The following is a 21,473-nucleotide window of genomic DNA, read 5'->3' on the forward strand; positions in this document are numbered from 1 at the left end:
AGAAGAAAGAAAAGAGAATGTTTTTTATGCCAAACTGAGGATAACCCAGGGAACAGATTCTCAGAAGCTCTGAGAACTAGTCCACTGGTTGGAAGTTAGAGATGCAATTTTATATGTTTTTGAGAAAAGAATTTATGCATCATACTGACAGATTAGACTTGTACATAGAGTTGCCCAAAGGTGTTTCGATCCAGTAACACATGTATAGAATAAGCCTTTGGTCAATACGACTCCATGTATGGTGTGAAAAAGAAATATTAACCTTAAAATGACGATACTGACATCATAAGAAAGGATCCTTTTTTTTCAGAGGTTGATATTATTCTGCTTTGAGGAGGTCTGGTTAATGTACAATGCAGATGCACATTGCACACTTGCAAAGACTGCCACAAACAGAGCGTGTTATCCTTTTTCCTTCTAAGTTTAATTGTCTTGTCATAGAAAAATTTGTGATTTTTTACCTCATCATTTGTTTTGCTGCATTCACTCAGTATAACAGGTAGAGATTAGTCATGTTATTGTGTGTATTGATAGTTCCTTCCCTTTAATTGCTGAATAGAATTCTATTTTGGGACTCCTCTATAAATTGCTTGTTCATTCTCCTATTTATGAACAGCAGGATGGTTCCCAGTATTGGCTACCCAGATTCAGCTGCTATGAGCAGTTTTGTGCAGGTCTTTCTGTGAACATATGTTTCTGTCTTTCTTGGGTAAATACTAGGAGTGTAGTTGTTGTGCCATAGGGTATAATTTTCTGCATAACATTAATTTTCAAAGAAGTTATTTAAAGTGACTGTAAAGAGTATATACACTCTTACAAGAAATGTATGAGAGTTTCAGTTGCACCACATTTTTGTTAACATTTGAAGCTGTCTTTTTAGTTTTAACAGTTCTAGTATATGCAGTTTAAAAGTGTGTTTAGTGTGATTTGGCTCAGCTGGTGAAGAATTCACCTGCAATGCGGGAGACCTGGGTTCAATCCTTGGGTTGAGAAGATCTCCTGGAGAAGGGAAAGGCTACCCACTCCAGTATCCTGGCTTGGAGAATTCCATGGACTGTATAGCCCCTGGGGTTGCAAAGAGTCAGACATGACAGTGACTTTCACGTTAGTGTGATTTATAGAGAACGTTTTGAAAAAGACTCCATTTTTATTAGAAATATGTTCAACTTTTTCAGAATATGCTTATAGACGTGAAATCGCAGAGGCTGTCGGTCTTCCAAACATTCCTGTTCATCCAATTGGATACTATGATGCACAGAAGCTCCTGGAGTAAGTTTGTAAGAAACAAACAGATGGCTATTTGAGTAATTCTCTTTACTGACATTCTTCAGGTGCCATGTTTTATCTTCATTATTCCATACTGAAGTTCTCTGTGGTGGGTGGAATGTACAATTTTATCACCGTTTTATACAACAGTGATTCTAATCTGGGATTTGCTTTAAATACTGATATTAAAGTGAAATACCACCATGAAAGTGAGTCTTTCCAGATCATAAACTTCAGGGATTGTAATGATCATTTGCTCCGCTGTGCTTTTGTTTTTTAGTTTTTTTAAAAAAATTTATTTTAATTAGATGCTAATTATTTACAATATTGCAGTGTTTTTGCCATACACTGACATGGATCACCCATGGATGTGCATGTGTTCCCCATCCTGAACCCCCCTCCCAATCCCATCCCTCTGAGTCATCCCAGTGCACCAGGCCTGAGCGCCCTGTCTCATACATTGAAACTGGACTGGCAATCTGGTTTCACATATGATAATATACATGTTTCAATGCTATTCTCTCAGATCATCCCACCCTCACCGTCTCCCACAGAGTCCAAAAGTCTATTCTTTGCATCTGTGTCTCTTGCTGTCTGGCATATAGGATCATCGTTACTATATTTCTAAATTCCATATATATGCATTAATATACTGTATTGGTGGTTTTCTTTCTGACTTACTTCACTCTGTATAATAAGCTCCAGTTTCATCCACCTCATTAGAACAGATTCAAATGCATTCTTTTTAATGGTTGAGTAATATTCCATTGTGTATATGTACCACAGCTTTCTTATCCATTCGTCTGCTGATGGACATCTAGGTTTCTTCCATGTCCTGGCTATTGTAAACAGTGTTGTGATGAACATTGGGGTATACATGTCTCTTTCAATTCTGTCTCCTCGGTGTGTATGCCCAACAGTGGGATTGCTGGGTCATATGGCAGTTCTATTTCCAGTTTTTTAAGGAATCTCAACACCGTTCTCCATAGTGGCTGTACTAGTTTGCATTCCCACCAACAGTGTAAGAGGGTTCCCTTTTCTCCACGCCCTCTCCAGCATTTATTGTTTGTAGACTTTTGGATAGCAGCACTGCTGGCCGGCATGAGATGGTACCTCATTGTGGTTTTGATTTGCATTTCTCTCATAATGAGTGATGTTGAGCATCTTTTCATATGTTTGTTAGCCATCTGTATGTCTTCTTTGGAGAAATGTCTGTTTAGTTCTATGGCCCATTTTTTTACTGGGTCATTTATTTTTCTGGTATTGAGCTGCATGAGCTGCTTGTATATTTTTGACTAATTCTTTTTCAGTTGTTTCGTTTGCTATTATTTTCTCCCATTCTGCAGGCTGTCTTTTCACGTTGCTTATAGTTTCCTCCATTGTGTACAAGCTTTTAAGTTTAATTAGGTTCCATTTGTTTATTTTTGCTTTTATTTCCATTACTCTGGGAGGTGGTTCATAGAGGATCTTGCTGTGATTTATGTCCGAGAGTGTTTGGCTATGTTTTCCTCTAGGAGTTTTATTTTTTCTGGTCATACATTTAGATCTTTAATCCATTTTGAGTTTATTTTTGTGTATGGTGTTAGAAAGTATTCTAGTTTCATTCTTTTACCAGTGGTTGACCAGTTTTCCCAGCACCACTTGTTAAACTGATTGTATTTTCTCAATTGTATATTTTTGCCTCCTTTGTCAAAGTTAAGGTGTCCATAGGAGCATGGATTTATCTCTGGGTTTTCCATTTTGCTCCATTGATCTATATTTCTGTCTTGGTGCCAGTACCATACTATCTTGATGACTGTGGCTTTGTAGTAGAGCCTGAAGTCAGGCAGGTTGATTCCTCCAGTTCCATTCTTCTTTCTCAAGATTGCTTTGGCTATTTGAGGTTTTTTGTATTTCCATACAAATTGTGAAATGATTTGTTCTAGTTCTGTGAAAAAATACCATTGGTAGCTTGATAGGGATTGCACTGAATCTATAGATTGCTTTGGGTAGTATGCTTATTTTCACTATGTTGATTCTTCAGATCTATGAACATGGTACATTTCTCTATCTATTTGTATCATCTTTGATTTCTTTCATCAGTGTTTTATAGTTTTCTATATATAGGTCTTTTGTTTCTTTAGGTAAATTTATTCCTAAGTATTTTATTATTTTCGTCACAATGGTGAATGGGATTGTTTCCTTAATTTCTCTTTATGTCTTCTCATTGTTAGTGTATAGGAATGCAAGGGATTTCTGTGTATTAATTTTATATCCTACAACTTTACTATATTGATTGATTAACTCTATTAATTTTCTCGTGGTATCTTTAGGGTTTTCTATGCATTGGATCATGTCATCTGCAAATAGTGAGAGTTTTATTTCTTCTTTTCCAATCTAGATTCCTTTTATTTCTTTTTCTTCTCTAACTGCTGTGGGTAAAACTTCCAAAACTGTGTTGAATAGTAGTGGTGAGAGTGGGCACCCTTGTCTTGTTCCTGACTTTAGGGGAAATGCTTTCAAGTTTTTGCCATTGAGGATAATGTTTGCTGTGGGTTTATCATATATGGCTTTTATTATGTTGAGATATGTTCCTTCTATGCCTGTTTTCTGGGGAGTTTTTATCATAAATGGATGTTGAATTTTGTCAAAGGCTTTCTCTGTGTAGATTGAGATAATCATATGGTTTTTATCTTTCAATTTGCTATGTGGTGTATCACATTGATTGATTTGCAAATATTGAAGAATCCTTGCATCCCTGGGATAAAGCCCACTTGGTCATGATGTATAATCTTTTTAATATGTTGTTGGATTCTGTTTGCTAGAATTTTGTTAAGGATTTTTGCATCTATGTTCATCAGTGATGTTGGCCTGTAGTTTTCTTTTTTTGTGGCATCTTTGTCTGGTTTTGTATTAGGGTGATGGTGGCCTCATAGCATGAGTTTGGGAGTTTACCTTCCTCTGCAATTTTCTGGAAGAGTTTGAGTAGGATAGGTGTTAGCTCTTCTCTAAATTTTGTTAGAATTCATCTGTGAAACCATCTGGTCCTTGGCTTTTGTTTGTTGGAAGATTTTTGATTTCTGTGCTTGTGATGGGTCTGTTAAGATTTTATGTTTCTTCCTTGTTCAGTTTTGGATAGTTATACTTTTCTAGGAATTCATCCATTTCTTCCAAGATGTCCATTTTATTGGCATATAATTGCTGATAGTAGTCTCTTATGATCCTTTGTATTTCTGTGTTGTCTGTTGTAATTTCTCCACTTTCAGTTTGAATTTTGTTGATTTGATTCTTCTCCCTTTGTTTCTTGATGAGTCTGGCTAATGCTTTGTCTATTTTAATTATTTTCTCAAAGAACCACCTTTTAGTTTTGTTGATTTTTGCCATAGTCCCCTTTGTTTCTTTCTCATTTATTTTTGCTCTGATTTTTATGATTTCTCTCCTTCTACTAACTTTGGGATTCTTCATTTCTTCTCTTTCTAGTTGTTTTAGGTGTAGAGTTAGTTTATTTATTTGATTTTTCTCTTGTTTCTTGAGGTAAGCTTGTATTGCTATGAACATTTCCCTTAGCACTGCTTTTACTGAATCTCATAGGTTTTGGGTTGTTGTGTTTTCATTTTCACTTGTTTCTCTGAATATTTTGATTTCCTTTTTGATTTCTTCTGTGATTTATTGGTTATTCAGAAGTGTGTTGTTTAGCCTCCATATGTTTGTATTTTTAATATTTTTTTTCCTGTAGTTGACATCTAATCTTACTGCATTATGATCAGAAAACATGCTTGAAATACTTTCAATATTTTGAATTTACCAAGGCTAGATTTATGGCCCAGGATGTGATCTATCCCAGAGAATGTTCCGTATGCACTTGACAAAAAGGTGAAATTGATTGTTTTGGGGTGAAATGTCCTATAGATATCAATTAGGTCTAACTAGTCCATTGTATGGAGAAGGCAATGGCAACTCACTCCAGTACTCTTGCCTGGAAAATCCCATGGATGGAGGAGCCTGGTAGGCTGCAGTCCCTGGGGTCGCGAAGAGTCAGACACGACTGAGTGACTTCATTTTCACTTTTCACTTTCATGCATTGGAGAAGGAAATGGCAACGCACTCCAGTGTTCTTGCCTAGAGAATCCCAGGGACGTTGGAGCCTTGTGGGCTGCCATCTATGGGGTCGCACAGAGTCGGACACGACTGAAGCAACTTAGCAGCAGCTGCAGCAGTCCATTGTATCATTTAAAGTTTGTGTTTCCTTGCTAATGTTCTGTTTGGTTGATCTATCCATAGGTGTAAGTGGGGTATTAAAGTCTCCCACTATTATTGTGTTACTATTAACTTCCCATTTCATACTTGTTAGCATTTGCTTTCCGTATTGAGGTGCTTCTATGTTGGGTGCGTATATATTTATAATTGTTATATCTTCTTCTTGGATTGATCCTTTGATCATTATGTAGTGTCCTTTTTTGTTGCTTTTCATGGTCTTTATTTCAAAGTCTATTTTATCTGATATGAGTATTGCTACTCCTACTTTCTTTTGGTCTCTATTTGCATGAAATGACTTTTCTAGCCCTTCACTTACAGTTTGCATGTGTCCCTTGGTTTGAGGTGGGTCTCTTGTGGACAGCATATATAGGGGTCTTGTTTTTGTATCCATTCAGCTAGTCTTTGTCTTTTGGTTGGGGCATTCAACTCTTTTACATTTAAGGGAATTATTGATAAGTATGATCCCATTGCCATTTACTTTCTTGTTTTGGGTTCAATTTTATAAACCTTTTTTTGTGTTTCCTGTCTAAAGAAGATCCTTTAGCCTTTGTTGAAGAGCTGGTTTGGTGGTGCTGAATTCTCTCAGCTTTTGCTTGTCTGTAAAGCTTTTGATTTCTCCTTCATATCTGAATGAGATCCTTGCTGGGTATAGTAATCTAGATTGTAGTTTTTTCTCTTTCATCACTTTAAATATGTTCTGCCATTCCCTTCTGGCCTGAAGAGTTTCTACTGAAAGATCACCTGTTATCCTAATGGGAATTCCCTTGTGTGTTATTTGTTGTTTTTCCCTTGCTGCTTTTAATATTTGTTCTTTGTGTTTGATCTTCATTAGTTTGACTGTTATGTGTCTTGGGGTGTTTCACCTTGGGTTTATCCTGTTTGGGACTCTCTGGGTTTCTTGGACTTGGGCAGCTATTTCCTTCCCCATTTTAGGGAAGTTTTCAACTATTATCTCAAGTATTTTCTCATATCCTTTCTTGTTGTCTCCTCTGGGACACTTATGATTCGAATGTTGGGGCATTTAACATTGTGCCAGAGGTCTCTGAGGTTGTCCTCATTTCTTTTAATTCTTTTTTTCTTTTTTCCTCTCTGCTTCATTTATTCCACCATTCTGTCTTCCACCTCACATATCCTATCTTCTGCCTCAGTTATTCTGGTTCTTTCCAGAGTCCTTTTGATCTCAGCTATTGCCTTATTCATTATTGATTGACTCTTCTTTATTTCTTCTAGGTCCTTGTTAAACATTTCTTGAGTCTTCTCAATCCTTGTCTCTAGTCTATTTATCTGTAACTCCACTTTGTTTTCAAGATTTTTTTTATCACCTTTACCATCACTATTCTGAATTATTTTTCAGGTAGACTTCCTATCTCCTCCTCTTTTGTTTAGTTTGGTGGGCATTTATCATGTTCCTTTACTTGCTGAATATTTCTCTGCCTTTTCATTTTGTTTGGATTGCTCTGTTTGGGGTGCCCTTACTGTAGGCTTGAATTCATGGTTCCTCTTTATTGTGGAGCCTGCTCCCTGTGGGTGGGTTGGACTAGTGTCTTGTCAGGGTTTCCTGGTTTGGGGAGTTTACACCTGTGTTCTGGTGGGTGGAGCTGGATCTCTTCTCTCTGATGTGCAATGAAATGTCCAGTAATGAGTTTTAGGGTGTCTATGGGTTTGGCATGGCTTTGGGCAGCCTGTCTTTTAATGCTCAGGGCTTTTAATGCTTTTCTGGAGAATTAGTGTGGTATGTTTTGCACTGGAACTTGTTGGCTTTTGAGTGGAGTTTGGTTTCAGTGTAGGTATGGAGACTTTTGGGTGAGCCCTTGTCTATTAATATTCCCTGGAATCAGGAGTTCTCTGATGTTCTCAAGTTTTGGAGTTAAGCCTCTTGCCTCTGACTTTCATTCTTTCTCTTACAGTAGCCTCAAGACTTCTCCATCCATACAGCACAGATGATAAAACATCTAGGTTAATGGTGAAACAATTCTCCACAGCAAAGGACACCCCAGAGAGGTTCACAGAGTTACATGGAGAAAAGAAGAGGGAGGAGGGCGATAGAGGTGACCAGGAGGAGAAGAGGGGAAGTCAAAAGGTGAGGGAGCAATCTAGCCAGTAATCAGTTCCCTAAGTGCTCTCCACAGTCTGGAACACCCAGAGAGATTCACAGAGTTAAGTAGAGAAGAGAAGGAGGAGGAAGGTGATAGAGGTGACCTGAGGGAGAAAAGGGAGAGTCAAAAGGGGAGAGGTCAGTCAAGGCAGTAATAACATCCCTAAGTGAAAATGGATACTGGAGATTAGATTCTTAAAGGTACAAAATTGATAACAAATACCAAAAAAGCAAAGATTAAAAATCTAGAGTAGAGGTTAGACTCTCAAAAATACAATATAAAAAATACAAAGCAAAATCAATCACAAATTTAAAAAACATATATACATGAAATTTGCTTTAAAAATCGGGTCTTCTTTTTGCAAGGTAATAGTAGGTTATAAAAATGAAAATTAAAAGAATAATAAAGAACTTAAATTTAAAAAAATTAAAAAGTGATAGTAGTAAAAATATATCTACGAATTTCTCTGGAGTTGTTGTGGGCAGTGTAGGGTGAGTTAAGTTTGAAATAGTTCCTTGTTCCAGCTTGTACTTCTTCTCAAGGTCTATAGGCCCCTCCAATGCTCAGTCAGTGTTAGCTACAGGGTTTTAATGTGTTGCACCTGTCACTTCCAGAGCAATTACCTCTTCTTTGTTTATTTTGCTTTCTCTGTTTTCAAGTCTCTTCAGTGTCTAATTTCCGCCCTGACACAAGGCTCACTTGTTCAGTTGTGTTGTGGGGAGGGAGGAACACTGCAAACAAATATCGCTGGTGTGTGTGGGGAGTGGTTGCAGTGTGTGAACCACACTGGGTTTGCCCCCACTCATGGCAGCATGTGCTTACCGGGTCTACACTGCTCAGGCTCCAGGGTGCTCTGCAAGAGAACTGTCCAAAGTGGGCCCTGCATTTCGTGCACTTCGCAGGTCTAAGCTGCTCAGGTTCTTGGGTACTCTGAAAGGGCACAGACTCAGTTGGGCCTGCGTTTTGTGCCCTTCCCAGTTTCGAGCAGCTCAGGTGACCAGGTGCTTGGAGAGTGCACTGTCCCAGGTGGGTGGTGCATCTTAATCACCTCCCTGGTCCTGGCCACTCTGTTTCCCAGGGTTGCCACAGGAGCACTGACTCAGGTGTGCTGTGTGTCTACTGTGGGGACTTGATCTCAGGCTGCAACCCTCCTGGCAGATGTCAACCGTCCAGGATCCCAGGAAGACTTGGTTAGCAACAGGGAGCCTGCTCACAGTTTGGTGGAGGATGCTATCTCTGGGGCCAAGATTGCCCCTCGCCTTCCAGCTCTGGCTGTCACCCACCTGCCTCTCTGCCTCCGATGGGGGGAGGGGTCTGTGTGCAGCCTGCCAGCTCTCCTTTGGTGATCGCTTTGTTCTGTGAGTAGTCCAGGCTGTGTGTTAGAGCCTTTCACAAGAAAGTTCTTTTTTTTTTTTCTTTCTGATGATTCTACAGTTTGGGTTGCTATCTTATGTTAGCTCCCTCATATTGTCCTCAGGGCATTCAGGCCTGGTCCTTACCCTAAGAAGTGCAGCCTGTACCTCCCTGTCCAGCCCCTGCTCACTGGTGGCGGACATGAGCATCTGTGCTACTTCTCCATTGACAGTTGTGGTTAGGTGTGTATTCTGTGTTTGTTTTTTTTTTTCCCTCCCGGTTATGTTGCCCTCTGAGATTACAAAACTCCCCACAGATCTACCTGTGAGAGGGTTTCCTACTGTGTCAAAACTTCTCCTTCACAACTCCCTCCCAGGACAGGTCTCCATCCCTAATTCTTTTGCCTCTCTTTTTTTGTCTTTTATATTTTGTCCTACCTCCTATCAAAGAGAATGTATTGTCTTTCTGGGTACCTGGTGTCCTCCACCAGTCTTCGGAAGTTGTTTTGTGAAAGTTGCTCAGCATTTAAATGATCTTTTGATGAATTTATGGGGGAGAAAGTGGTCTCCCCATCTTATTCCTCTGCCATCTTGGGACTACCCTTCCACTGCGTTTTTTTAAATTAGTTTTTGGCTGTGTTGGGTCTTCGTTGCTGCACATGGGCTTTCTCTAGTTGCTGCGAGTGGGGGCTACTCTTCATTGTGATGCATGGGCTTCTCATTGTGGGGGCTTCTCTTGTTGAATAGCACAGGCTCTAGAGCGAGTATCAGTAGTTGTGGCTCACAGGCCTAGTTGCTTTGCTGCACGTGGAAACTTCTGGGATCAAAAATCGAACCCATGTCCCCTGCATTGGTAGGAGGATTCTTAATCACTGGACCACCAGAGAAGTCTGCTGCACTGTGCTGAAGCATTGTGCTAAATCTACTATGCTGAAGCATTGTGCTAAATTTATCACCCAATTTGTGTCAAGGCCATGCTTCCATTAGATGCTCCCAGTCAGGAACTAGATGCAGCAAGTATACTAAATGAGGCCCATTACTGGGAGACATGGGGCTCCTCTGATGGGAGGGTTAGAAAGGCTGAGAGCAAGGCTCTTGGTATTCTGCCACCAACACTCTTCTCTCTTTCTCTTTTACTCCATATCTGACTTTCTTGGCCTTTCCTAGCTCCCCTGTTATTTCTTTCACTGGCCTTTTCCCTGATAAATCTCTTACTTATTGAATTCTCTTATTGCCTACTTTTTCACGGACCTAGAATTACACCCTTTGAAAGCATCTTCCATTGATTATCGTCTTAATTCATTCTTCTTCCTCCTCTGCTTTCATCTTTAAAGCTTCTCCAAAGTTGTTATTGTTTAACCTGATGTTGGAACTCTTTGCTCTTTCCTGTTCTCCTTTCTACCATCTTCCTGTCCTTTCTTCTCCATTACTCTTTAGCAGGGTTCAAGAAGTCATCACTGACTTCTCTACTGATTTATCACTAGAGACCAAAGCATTTGGCTAGTTTCTTTTCTTTGAATTCAAAGCAGTCTTAATAACTGTATTTTAGAATGGATGAGAAAACTTTTCATGACCTCGTGCAATGCCCTCATTGCAGATGAAGAGGCTGTCATCAGACAGCTGGAGGAATTTGTCCAATTTAATGAGTTTTCCCAGGTGGTAGTAGTGGTAAAGAACCCACCTGCCAAGGCAGGAGACATAAGAGACTTGGGTTCTATCCCTAGGTGTGAAGATCCCCTAGAGGAGGGCATGGCAACCCACTCCAGTATTCTTGCCTGGAGAATCCCATGGACAGAGGAGCCTGGTGGGCTACAGTCCATAGGGTCGCGAGGAGTTGCGTATGACTGAAGCGACTTGGCATACACTCATGCACGTCCCATTGAAGGGCAGATTAAGGAACAGCACACTGGTCTGTTTTTCTTTTGAGCTCTTAGCTTTGCCATGTGGGTAAGACTCAGGATGGAGCACAACTTTTGAGGGCACCATGGACTATGTATTTGTCTAAATATAGAGTCTAAATATTCATTACATTTAAAAGATGAGTGTGATTATAGCATTACTTGTAATAGTGGAAAACTATAAACAATACAGAACTTCAAGTAGTTAAATACATTACTATGATATTACATGAAGCTATTAAAATATATATTGTAGAAGAGTATTTAATGATGTGGATATATGCTTCTAATGTAGTATTGAATGGAAAAAACAGTTTCAAAAATATGTATGGTGGTGGTTTAGTGGCGATGTCATGTCCAACTCTTTTGTGACTCCATGGACTGTAACCTGCCAAGCTCCTCTGTCCATGGGATTCTCCAGGCAAGAAGACTGGAGTTGGTAGCCATTCCCTACTCCAGGGGATCTTCCTGACCCAGGAATCAAACCTGGGTCTCCTGCACTGCAGATTCTTTACTGACTGAGCTACGAGGGAAGTCCATAATCCTAATGCTGTATAAAAGTAAACCTGTATTATCTTTGTAGTTAAAAGAAGAATGCATGGAAGGAAAGAAGGAGGGATTTTATGGAATTAGACGTGAGATTTGTTTAATCTAGTGTCTACTATTTGACTAGGGTAAACTAGTCAAATTTGGCTGTGCTCTAACTGTGTAACTACAGTAATTACTTGATGAAAAAAATTACCAAATGAGTTTAAGTCAGCTTTAGTAAGTCATTTTGTAAATGCAGTCATTAACAGCATAACTTCTATGGAAGTATATTTTGCATTCAAGACACAGTGATTAAAAATGAATTTTGGAAAGCACAACATAATTTTTGGAAGTAGGCAATGATCTGCATATACAAAAGCAATAAGATAGTTTCCATTTCTCCATCCATATTCATACTTTGTCAGGGCTTCCCTGGTGGACAGTAAAAAAATCTGAGTCAGACACAACTGAGTGACTAACACTTTATTTTATATTTTGTAAGGTATAATGAAACACTACACATGATTAGAATTTCATCTTATTAAAAATTTAAGAACATACAATTTGTGAATTTCACTGTGAAAATTTACTTCCTCTGCATAATTAAGGAATGTGGTACTTGTCCCTGGTGGTCAATTCTCATATTTCCACAAATGGTTAGCAATGTAATACTATGTATTAATTAGAAAAGATAGTATTTTATAAATTAGATATATCATAAAATGTAAGTTTCTTAATAAATGTTTAAGAAGAAAAGAGACATAAAGTTATATAATGGCCCAGGAATGCTGAGAACTTTATAAAAAGTTGATGAAATTTGAGTTATAGTAAAATTTTAATTTACCTGGGTGGGATGTTCATATTCTTTTTTACTATTTTATACTAAAGTGAATGTGATTATATGGCTTCTATTTGCTTCCCTGAGTAACAACCAGGATTTTAATGACAGCAAAAACAATCATAATAAAGGCAATGACAATAGCATTAACATACATAAAGTACTAATTAGGTTCTAGCACTTACTCTGTGCTAAATGCTTTACATATTTTTTATCAATTTACTCATAAAACAACCACATGAGTTAATATTGTGATAACTCATTTTACAAATAAAGAAATCAAAGTTCAGAGAACATGTGATAGAGCTGGGATCCAAATTCATGTCTGATGTAAAAGTCAACTTTGTTGTTCTTGTTCAATTGCTCAGTCATGTTTGACTCTTTGTGACCGCATGGACTGCAGCACACCAAGCTTCCCTGTCCTTACCTATCTCCTGGAGTTTGCTCAAATGCATGTCCACTGAGTTGATGATGCCATCCAACCATCTCATCCTCTGTTGCCCTCTTCTTCTCCTGCCCTCAGTCTTTCCCAGCATCAGGGTCTTTTCCAATAAGTCGGCTCTTCCCATCAGGTAGCCAAAGTACTGGAGCTTCAGCTTCACCTTCCAATGAATATTCAGAGTTGATTTCCTTTAGGATTGACTGGTTTGATCTCCTTGCTATCTGAGGGACTCTCAAGAGTCTTCTCCAGCACCACAGTTTAAAAGCATTAATTCTTTGCCACTCAGCCTTCTTTATGGCCCAACTCTCACAACCATACATGAGTACTGGAAAAACTGTAGCTTTGACTATACGGACCTTTGTTGGCAAAGTAACGTCGCTGCTTTTTAATATGCTGTCTAGGTTTGTCATAGCTCTTTTTCCAAGGAAGCAAGTGTCTTTTAATTTCACGTCTGCAGTCACCATGGTGTAAGAGTTAAATGGTATATCCTATGCAAATTGTACTAGAAGCTATTATAAGCTGGCATTCAAGAAAGCAAGTTCAGGGACTTGCCTGGCAGTCCAGTGGCTAAAACTTTGCCTTCCAGTGCAAGGGACGCAGGTTTGATTCCTGGTCAGAGAATAAGATTCCACATGCTGCACAGTGTGGCCAAACAAAAACAGAAAGGAAGTTCTTTGACATTTTATCTTATAACCCCAGAATTTTCCATCAGCTAATAATATTTTTTTATGTTTAACAGAAAAATGGGTGGATTAGCACCCCCAGATGACAGCTGGAAAGGAGGTCTTCAAGTGCCCTACAATGTTGGACCTGGATTTATTGGAAACTTTTCTGCACAGTTAAGAGATTATTTTTATTGTAACCCTCTTTAGGGGGAGGAAACCTTTTTTCAAAAAACAATTATAGAGGATGACTGAAAAGTAAAATCTACTAGTGGCAGGAGACATAACAACAGGTTGGAAAGGGTATTACACTAATATCCTCACAATTGGCCAATTGACCAATGTAATTCTTGCTTATGTGCGTTTAGAAATATTCAAAACAATGGAAGATTTAAAAAATGTGGGTGGCAAGCTGCTAACCAGTATTGTTAGCCTGTGTCCTCTATTTTTGCATTAGAAAAGTCAAGATGCATATCCATTCCAACAATAAAGTGGAAAGAATTTACAACGTGATTGGAACTCTCAGAGGGGCAGTGGAGCCAGGTAATATAGTCCTTTGTTCAGCGAATATGGATTGGGCAATTCTTTGGTGCCAGATACTGCTCTGAGCTCTGGGAATGTAGAGTGAACAAAACAAGGCAACTCTTAGTCTTAATGGAACTCATGTAAACACAAAACAGATCAATAGGAGGTAATTTGGCATTGTGATGCATGTTGTGAATAAAGGTTGGGACTAGATTGGTCAGATGAGCAAGCTTGGTGAAAAACTATGCATGCTTCAATTAAAGGAACAAGGGAGGAAGAGCAGGGAGAGATGATTTCTAGGTGTTTAATCTGAGCATTTTTTCTTTTTAAAGAACTCCAGATTTCCTTACTACATATTTTGCATGGAGAAATATCTTCATAATAATGATAAATAACACTCTTATGAAGTTAAGATAACTTCAAGTTAATGAATCCTGTACATGGATTTTTTTTTTACACTGAAATTGGTAAAATACATAGACATGTGATTTTCATATGATTTCAGATAAACTGCTCAGTGATACATTTGAAAATGATCTTTATTATGTTTTGATTCCTTAGGACCTATAAATTTGTAACCAAAATAGAATTAAACTGCATATCTTGCATACAAGCAGCCAGTATTTTCTTTCAGGGATAAAGAATATTGATATGCCTTCCAGTGAGCACTAAGTGATTAACAACTAACTATTTATTGAACCTCACTGAGTACATGTTTTGTGCCAGCTCTGTGCTAGGCTTTGGGAATGGAGGGATTTTTATAAAAGACCCAGACCAGGGACAAGGAGCCCCCTACATTTAAGTGTGGTAAATGCTTTATCAACATGAAAAGACTGCCCTGAAAGCAAGGTAGTGGTATAATTCCCTCTCCCTGTAGAAATTGGAGAAGATTATAGAGGGGTAGAATCTTTGAACTGTACCTTAAAAACTAAGTAGAAAGAGTAGAAAGTGGAGAACTCATTACGTGGCCACTCTATTCTTTTACTGTGAAAATACTGGAAATAGTGTAAATCAGTAAAAGAGGAGTAACAGAATTATATAAAGAGATGGAAAAGGATATTTTATATTCACTTATCATTACTTACATAGTTGTAATTACTATAATTCATTGCAGTATTTACATTGCTTATCGCATGTATATTTTCTTCATACATCAAATTCAGAATAGTGATATATTTATGTAGGTCTTTAGGACTGTTGCTATCTTGAGTCCTTAGTGCCTTGTGTTTAGATGCTATTGAGTCATTTGCAATTTGCTCTATTCTTGACCTGGAATGGCAGGTAATTTTGCAATGATGCTTTCTAGACAGGTATGTCATTCTTGGAGGTCACCGTGACTCATGGGTATTTGGTGGCATTGACCCTCAGAGTGGAGCAGCTGTTGTTCATGAAATTGTCAGGAGTTTTGGAAAGCTGAAAAGAGAAGGTAATGTAAGCAAAAAGTAAAAAGACCATTTTTTCTGAATCTCAGTTTGGTCTTCAGTAAAGCAAGTGTAAAATTAACACCTCAGTGGTTTGTGTGAAACAGCAGAGAGGCTGCATGCAAATTAAATCATAGTAGTAGCATACAGTATGTAATAGTGTTTAGGAGCAGAGAGTAGCTTTCAGTGATTAGCAGCTATATTACTTGTGTTCTGTTGCTCAGTTGTGTCCGACTCTTTGCAACCCCATGGACTGTAGCCCACCAGGCTCCTCTGTCCATGGGATTCTCCGGGCAAGAATACTGGGAAGATCTCCTCCTCTAGGGGATCTTCCCAACCCAGGGATCGAACCTGCATCTCCTGCATTAGAGGTGGATTCTTTACCAACTGTGCCACCTTACGTTGATTAATAATATTGTTTATTCCTTTATATAATTATTTGTAATAATGCATTTATGTATAATATTCACATTATTTATATTTAGATATTAAATTATAATCTGAAATAAAGGAATTATACTGTTCATGGTTTCTTTTGGCAACAAAGAAGATGGAAATGAGTTTCTTCACCAGGGAATAGACACCAGAATTAGGTTATAAGCCATTGTGCCCTGGTCTGAGAAATGTGAACAGGAGTTCCTTGGGCTCTTCCAGCCTCAGGCCTCAGGTCAAGGGCACTAAGTGATTGAAGAGATGAAAGCTTATTCAGAAAAATACTGGTCTTCTTGATTAATAGGATGCTGTCAAAAGTTTCGTATCTGCATTCTCACACTCCAGCTTTGGTTTCTCATGGACTTTCAGATTATACTATAGTATTAGATTGAACATTACTTCAGTCATTTTAGAACCTTTTTTTTTTTTTATGAAACCAAAATAAAATTTAGTTCAAATGGTTGTTTTTAAATGAACATTGCACACTGAGAACAGAAGTGCTACTTTGTTTACTGCTCCTGCAAACAAGGTGTCTGTGGGCTGGAAATGTGATCCATAATTTTTCTTTTTTTTTTTTTAGCAACAATGAAAATAGTAAAAATATGTTATGTTTAGTAAAAATGTTATGTTTGCTTGGTATCTACTTTCTCATAGAAACAATGTTATTATGTGTGCTATCTGTTTTGCACTCATAGCACCAGGGAGATGTTTACCTAGTTATTTCTCATTTCGATTTACAAATATATTAACTGATGGACTTCCCTGGCGGTCTAGTGATTAAGACTCCATACTTCCAGTGCAGGGGGCACAGATTTGATTCCTGGCTGGAAAGATCCCACATGCTGTGAAGTGTGGCCAAAAACAAATAAAAAGCAAAAATAAATTAACTGAAGTGTTTAGGATTCAGTAATTCACCCAAGGTTGTGTAGCGGGTGTGTGACAGAGTCTGGGATTGAAATTCAGATTTCTGGCTCCCAGTCCAAAAAACCGTGACATCTCTCTTTGAAATCAAATCTAAGGGTGCGCTATTCTTTTTACCATACAGTTTTCTTATTCTTTAAGAAAACAGATTTATGGAAACTAGAATTTACATAGTTTGTAAATTAGGTTGTATTTAATATTATTACAAAAAGTTTCATTATTTTGCAAGAAGGATCCCTGTGGTAAATATCAAACATGACTATGACAGTTACAGAGTATGACTACAGACTGCATGATGAGGAATAATAATTAATCAGGGATTTGAATAATAACTACTAATACACTTAACAAAAATTAAGCACTTGACTCAATAGCCAGAGGGATATTCAGTCTTAATAAGCACAAATGAAATATGTACTCAAATAATGACAACTTGTACTGTTTAGAGCACTTGTTTAGTGCTATCTTTATAACTATTATGCCATTTAATCCTCCCAACAGTCAAAGAGTATCTTTATCTTTGCTCTGCTCTTCCTGGTATACAGATGATGAAACAGGGATTTAGCAAGTTTGAGTAACATTCCCTTGATCATACTGCTAGTAAGTGAAAGAACCAGGGCTTGAATTAAGATCTTTTTAATTCCAAGGTCGGTGTTTATAACTCCAAGCCATATGACCTTCCTACTGAATGGTGTACTTTTCAGCAGCAGCAGACACTGTTGTTGCGAATGGAGCTTCTGTTGACTAATTCTGGCAGAGAATGGAGTGAAATCACACAACCAGCTGACACTGAACAATAATTTGTGTGATGCCAGTGCAGCTCGGAAGAGTTGTAAAGGATTTTCTCTCAGTTCTGTTGGCTATAAGAGCGTAGTCTACATCTAGCATTTTCTTTCACACCAGACAGCTGCAGACCACAGATGGCTTCCTATTCTTAGTCAGTCATTGTAAACCTATTAGAATGTTTTATGAACTCATAGAATATTTTTTAAAAATTATTTATTTAAATTTATTTATTTTTAACTGAAGGATAATCACAATATTGTGTTGGTTTCTGTCATACATCAACATGAATCAGCCATTTGTATGCATATGTCCCCTCCCTCTTAAGCCTCCCACCCACCTCCCATCCCATCCCATCCCTCTAGGTTGTCACAGAGCCCCTGTTTGAGTTCCCTGGATCTCACAGAATTTTTACCATGTCTACATCCCCCCCCTTTTCAATACAAATGCTCTACTTTGTATTGACAGATCAGTTTTAAAATCATGGAGAAGGAAATTAAGATTATCACCATAATTCACCCTTCCTAAGCAACCAGTGAATTTTTGCTGTTGTTATGCTGTTGGGCCTGCTGATGTCTTGGTTATATTGTGCATTTTCCCAGCTTTTATCAGTTCAATTCAGTCACTCAGTCGTGTCCAACTCTTTGCAACCCCATGGACTGCAGCACGCCACGCTTCCCTGTCCATCACCAACTCCTGGAGTTTACTCAAACTCATGCCCATTGAGTCGGTGATGCCATCCAACCATCTCATCCTCTGCTGTACCCTTCTCCTCCCGCCTTCAATCTTTTCCAGCATCAGGGTCTTTTCCAGTGAGTCAGTTCTTCACATCAGGTGGCCAAAGTAATGGTTTCAGCTTTAGCATCAATCCTTCCAATGAATATTCAGGATTGATTTCTTTTAGGATTGACTGGTTGGATCTCCTTGCAGTCCAAAGGACTCTCAAGAGTCTTCTCCAGCACCATAGTTCAAAAGCATCAATTCTTTGGCGCTCAGCTTTCTTTATAGTCCAACTCTCACATCCATACAGGACTACTGGAAAAACCATAGCTTTGACTAGACAGAACTTTGTTGGCAAAGTAATGTCTCTGCTTTTTAATATGCTCTCTAGGTTGGTCATAACTTTTCTTCCAAGGGGCAAGCATCTTTTAATTTCATGGCTGCAGTCACCATCTTAAGTATGCACATATATTTCAGGATGGAGGCCTCGAAGAACAATTCTGTTTGCGAGCTGGGATGCAGAAGAATTTGGTCTTTTTGGTTCCACTGAGTGGGCAGAGGTTAGTTGATAATTTGATGTAAGATACATTTTCATAATAATAAAACAGATAATTAATTCACAAGATTGTAAGACTAATGTCAATCCAGCAAGAAAATATTCAAACATTTTTTTCAAAAGTCTGAAACAACGTATTCATGTTCAAATATCCTGTCATGTGAGAACTAAATTGTACTTGAACTTTTAAAGCCAAAGCCACTTAATATCAATTGTGGAAATAATTTTTGTTTTCTGAGAATGGGCTGGTAGCTAAATAAATCCACTAGAAACTGTACATCATAATAAGATATTAGGTTTCAATTTTTTCAGGTTAGCTGCTAAAGCTAATCACATTTAAATACTCTTTGAGCTTGTACTGTCTTCCTCATGTCATAATGACCTACTTTAAATCATGCAAAGAGTGAGATGGAAAATCTCACCACAGAATATTTATGAGGCTTCTTGCAAAGTAATTTTACCTGCATGCATTGTTGGCTTTGGGTAATAGAAGCATTACTGGTAAAGTAAATATATGCAAAAATAACATTTATTCCATTAACTTCTGGTCATAATATAAATATTTACGTATCTCCTATTATCTTGAAATTATGAGAAGCCATGTGAACTTATATTTTCTTTGTAGTTTACCAAGAAAAAAAGGTGTTTCTGTAAATGAAGATTTATGCTAGTGTCAAGAAGAGTCAAATATTTTGATTTGCCTCTTTCATATTATTTTCATCACTTAGTTTCATGTTTTTTCACTTTATTTTTTATAGTCAGGACACAGAAAATTGCTTGTTTTGGAGATTCAGAATCCACTTCTGTCAAAAAAATCTTGCTGCTCTTTGGCAGTGTTTTAAAATTGAAAACAAAATTTTAAAGTTTTGACCAGTAGGTGGTACCATAACACCAGAGAACTTAGCTTCAAGGATTATGGGTGATTAAGAAATCAACTTTTCCACTCACCATATTAAGAATGTAGACAGTTTCATCTCAAATTTTAGTCTTAAAAATGTTTTGCTTGTTATTTCTTGCCAGTGACCTTTGTTGAAATTCTTTCAAACATACCCTTGAGAATCTTAGTCAAATTTGGGGTGAACTTCAGCCAACTTAATTCACAAACCATAAAGTAGATGTACATGTGTATTTTTTTAAAGAAGGGAGTTATGGCTATATGTTTATTTATTTATTCATTTACTTAACTTTATTTATTTATTATAGGAAAATTCCAGACTCCTTCAGGAGCGTGGTGTGGCCTATATCAATGCTGATTCTTCTATAGAAGGTGAATATCATCAGTTTCATGGGGAAATATATATGATCTTGGTAGTAGCAGCAGTTTAGTTCATAAATCATGTGCTGACAAGAAATAGAAATCCAGTAACAGGTGGTGAAGGAATCTCCTGCTGGTTTGTTGTGCTCACGGCAGCTGTGAGCTCTAGGATGCTAATTTGGACTCTATTGAAACAGCACCCTTTGATTTGTTTGTTTCATCTGGCAGATTACCATATCTGTGGTAGGAATTCAGTGACTGTCTGTTAAATGAATAAATCAGTTATGAAACTAGAGATTTCTATAATTTTAGAGTGGGGTATCAAAAAGCTATGATTTATGTTTAACTCCTGTCATTATCATATCATGCATACAAATTTTGAGGACAAATACTGGCTTCCAAGATTTCATCTTTCACCGAGGTGATCGAAGACTGTTTCATGTTTTTCTTCTAACTTTTTTTTTCTTCAATTCAAATACTTACTAAGCACCTCTCTATGCAATGAACTTTCCAAGATTTCAAAAGAATTAGGGGTTGATAAAGAATAATCTGATACTTGAGAGTTTAAGATTTAGTATGTGCTGTGCTGTGCTTAGTCGCTCAGTCATGTCAAACTCTTTGTGACCCCATGGACTGCAGCCCTTCAGGCCCCTTTGTCCATAGAGATTCTCCAGGTAAGAAGACTGGAGTGGTTTGCCATGCCCTCATCCAGGCGATCTTCCCAATCCAGGGGTAGAACCCAAGTCTCCTGCATTGCAGGCAGATTCTTTACCATCTGAGTCACCAGGGAAGCCCAAGATTTAGTGTAGATGATAAATCAGTCTAGGATTCTGATATATGCAGGTGCTCTCAGAAAAGATATTATTGTACTGATCTTAGAATTCAGAGGACAGAATGATAGCAACTTCAGGAAAGGCTTGAGAAATGAGATAAGCATTGAAGACAGGACTTTTAGAATGGGTTTGTTTTGATAAACAGAGATTCAAATGAAGAGACAACCTCCGGTCAATTTCCAAGAAACTCAAAACAGTCCATTGTCACTCACTGCACTGTGGTGATGATTTAGTTGCTAAGTTGTGTCTGACTCTTGCAACCCCATGGACTGTAGCCTGCCAGGCTCCTCTGACTGTGGGATTTTCCAGGCAAGAATACTGGAGTGGTTTGCTGTTTCCTTCTCCAGGGGATCTTCCCAATGCAGGGATCAAACCCAGGTCTCCTGCACTGCAGGCAGATTCTTTACTGACTGAGCTACCAGGGAAGCTGGTATGAATCACACTACACCATAGCCCCACCCATCTTTCTGTTCCTTGATCACATGCAACTTGTCAGCCACTGTGACTGCTATGCTCTATACCAGATTGCTGTTCAACACACCATCTGTTTAATTCTTAGAGTCTCCTTAGGAATGCCATTTTTTTCCAGGAAACCAAATCTTTGTAATACTCATCACTGCCATTATTGAGTAATTATTTGTTTTACAAACTGCCTTCCTTTCTAGACTATATTCTTCCACCAGGAACAGGTGGGATCATACTTCTTCAT

At 38.2% G+C, this 21,473-nt stretch overlaps 1 protein-coding gene across 7 annotated transcripts in view; it reads left to right on the top strand.

Moving 5' to 3' along the window:
• FOLH1 (folate hydrolase 1) overlaps nt 1–21,473 on the top strand; it is a 77,486-nt gene that overhangs the window by 38,780 nt on the left and 17,233 nt on the right. For 6 of the 7 annotated variants that reach the window (XM_081533350.1, XM_081533351.1, XM_081533356.1 and 3 more), the window contains 6 exons: nt 1,176–1,269; nt 13,396–13,494; nt 13,776–13,861; nt 15,150–15,269; nt 18,598–18,680; nt 19,880–19,943. In XM_081533350.1, the coding sequence (XP_081389476.1) occupies nt 1,176–1,269; nt 13,396–13,494; nt 13,776–13,861; nt 15,150–15,269; nt 18,598–18,680; nt 19,880–19,943 (546 nt within the window). The remainder of the gene's footprint in view (nt 1–1,175; nt 1,270–13,395; nt 13,495–13,775; nt 13,862–15,149; nt 15,270–18,597; nt 18,681–19,879; nt 19,944–21,473) is intronic. The other variant, XM_081533352.1, reaches the window with a different exon arrangement.

The sequence above is a fragment of the Giraffa tippelskirchi genome, chromosome 10, assembly GCF_054371585.1.
Source record: "Giraffa tippelskirchi isolate mGirTip1 chromosome 10, T2T-mGirTip1v1.2.pri, whole genome shotgun sequence".
NCBI classification, from domain to species: Eukaryota; Metazoa; Chordata; class Mammalia; order Artiodactyla; family Giraffidae; genus Giraffa; species Giraffa tippelskirchi.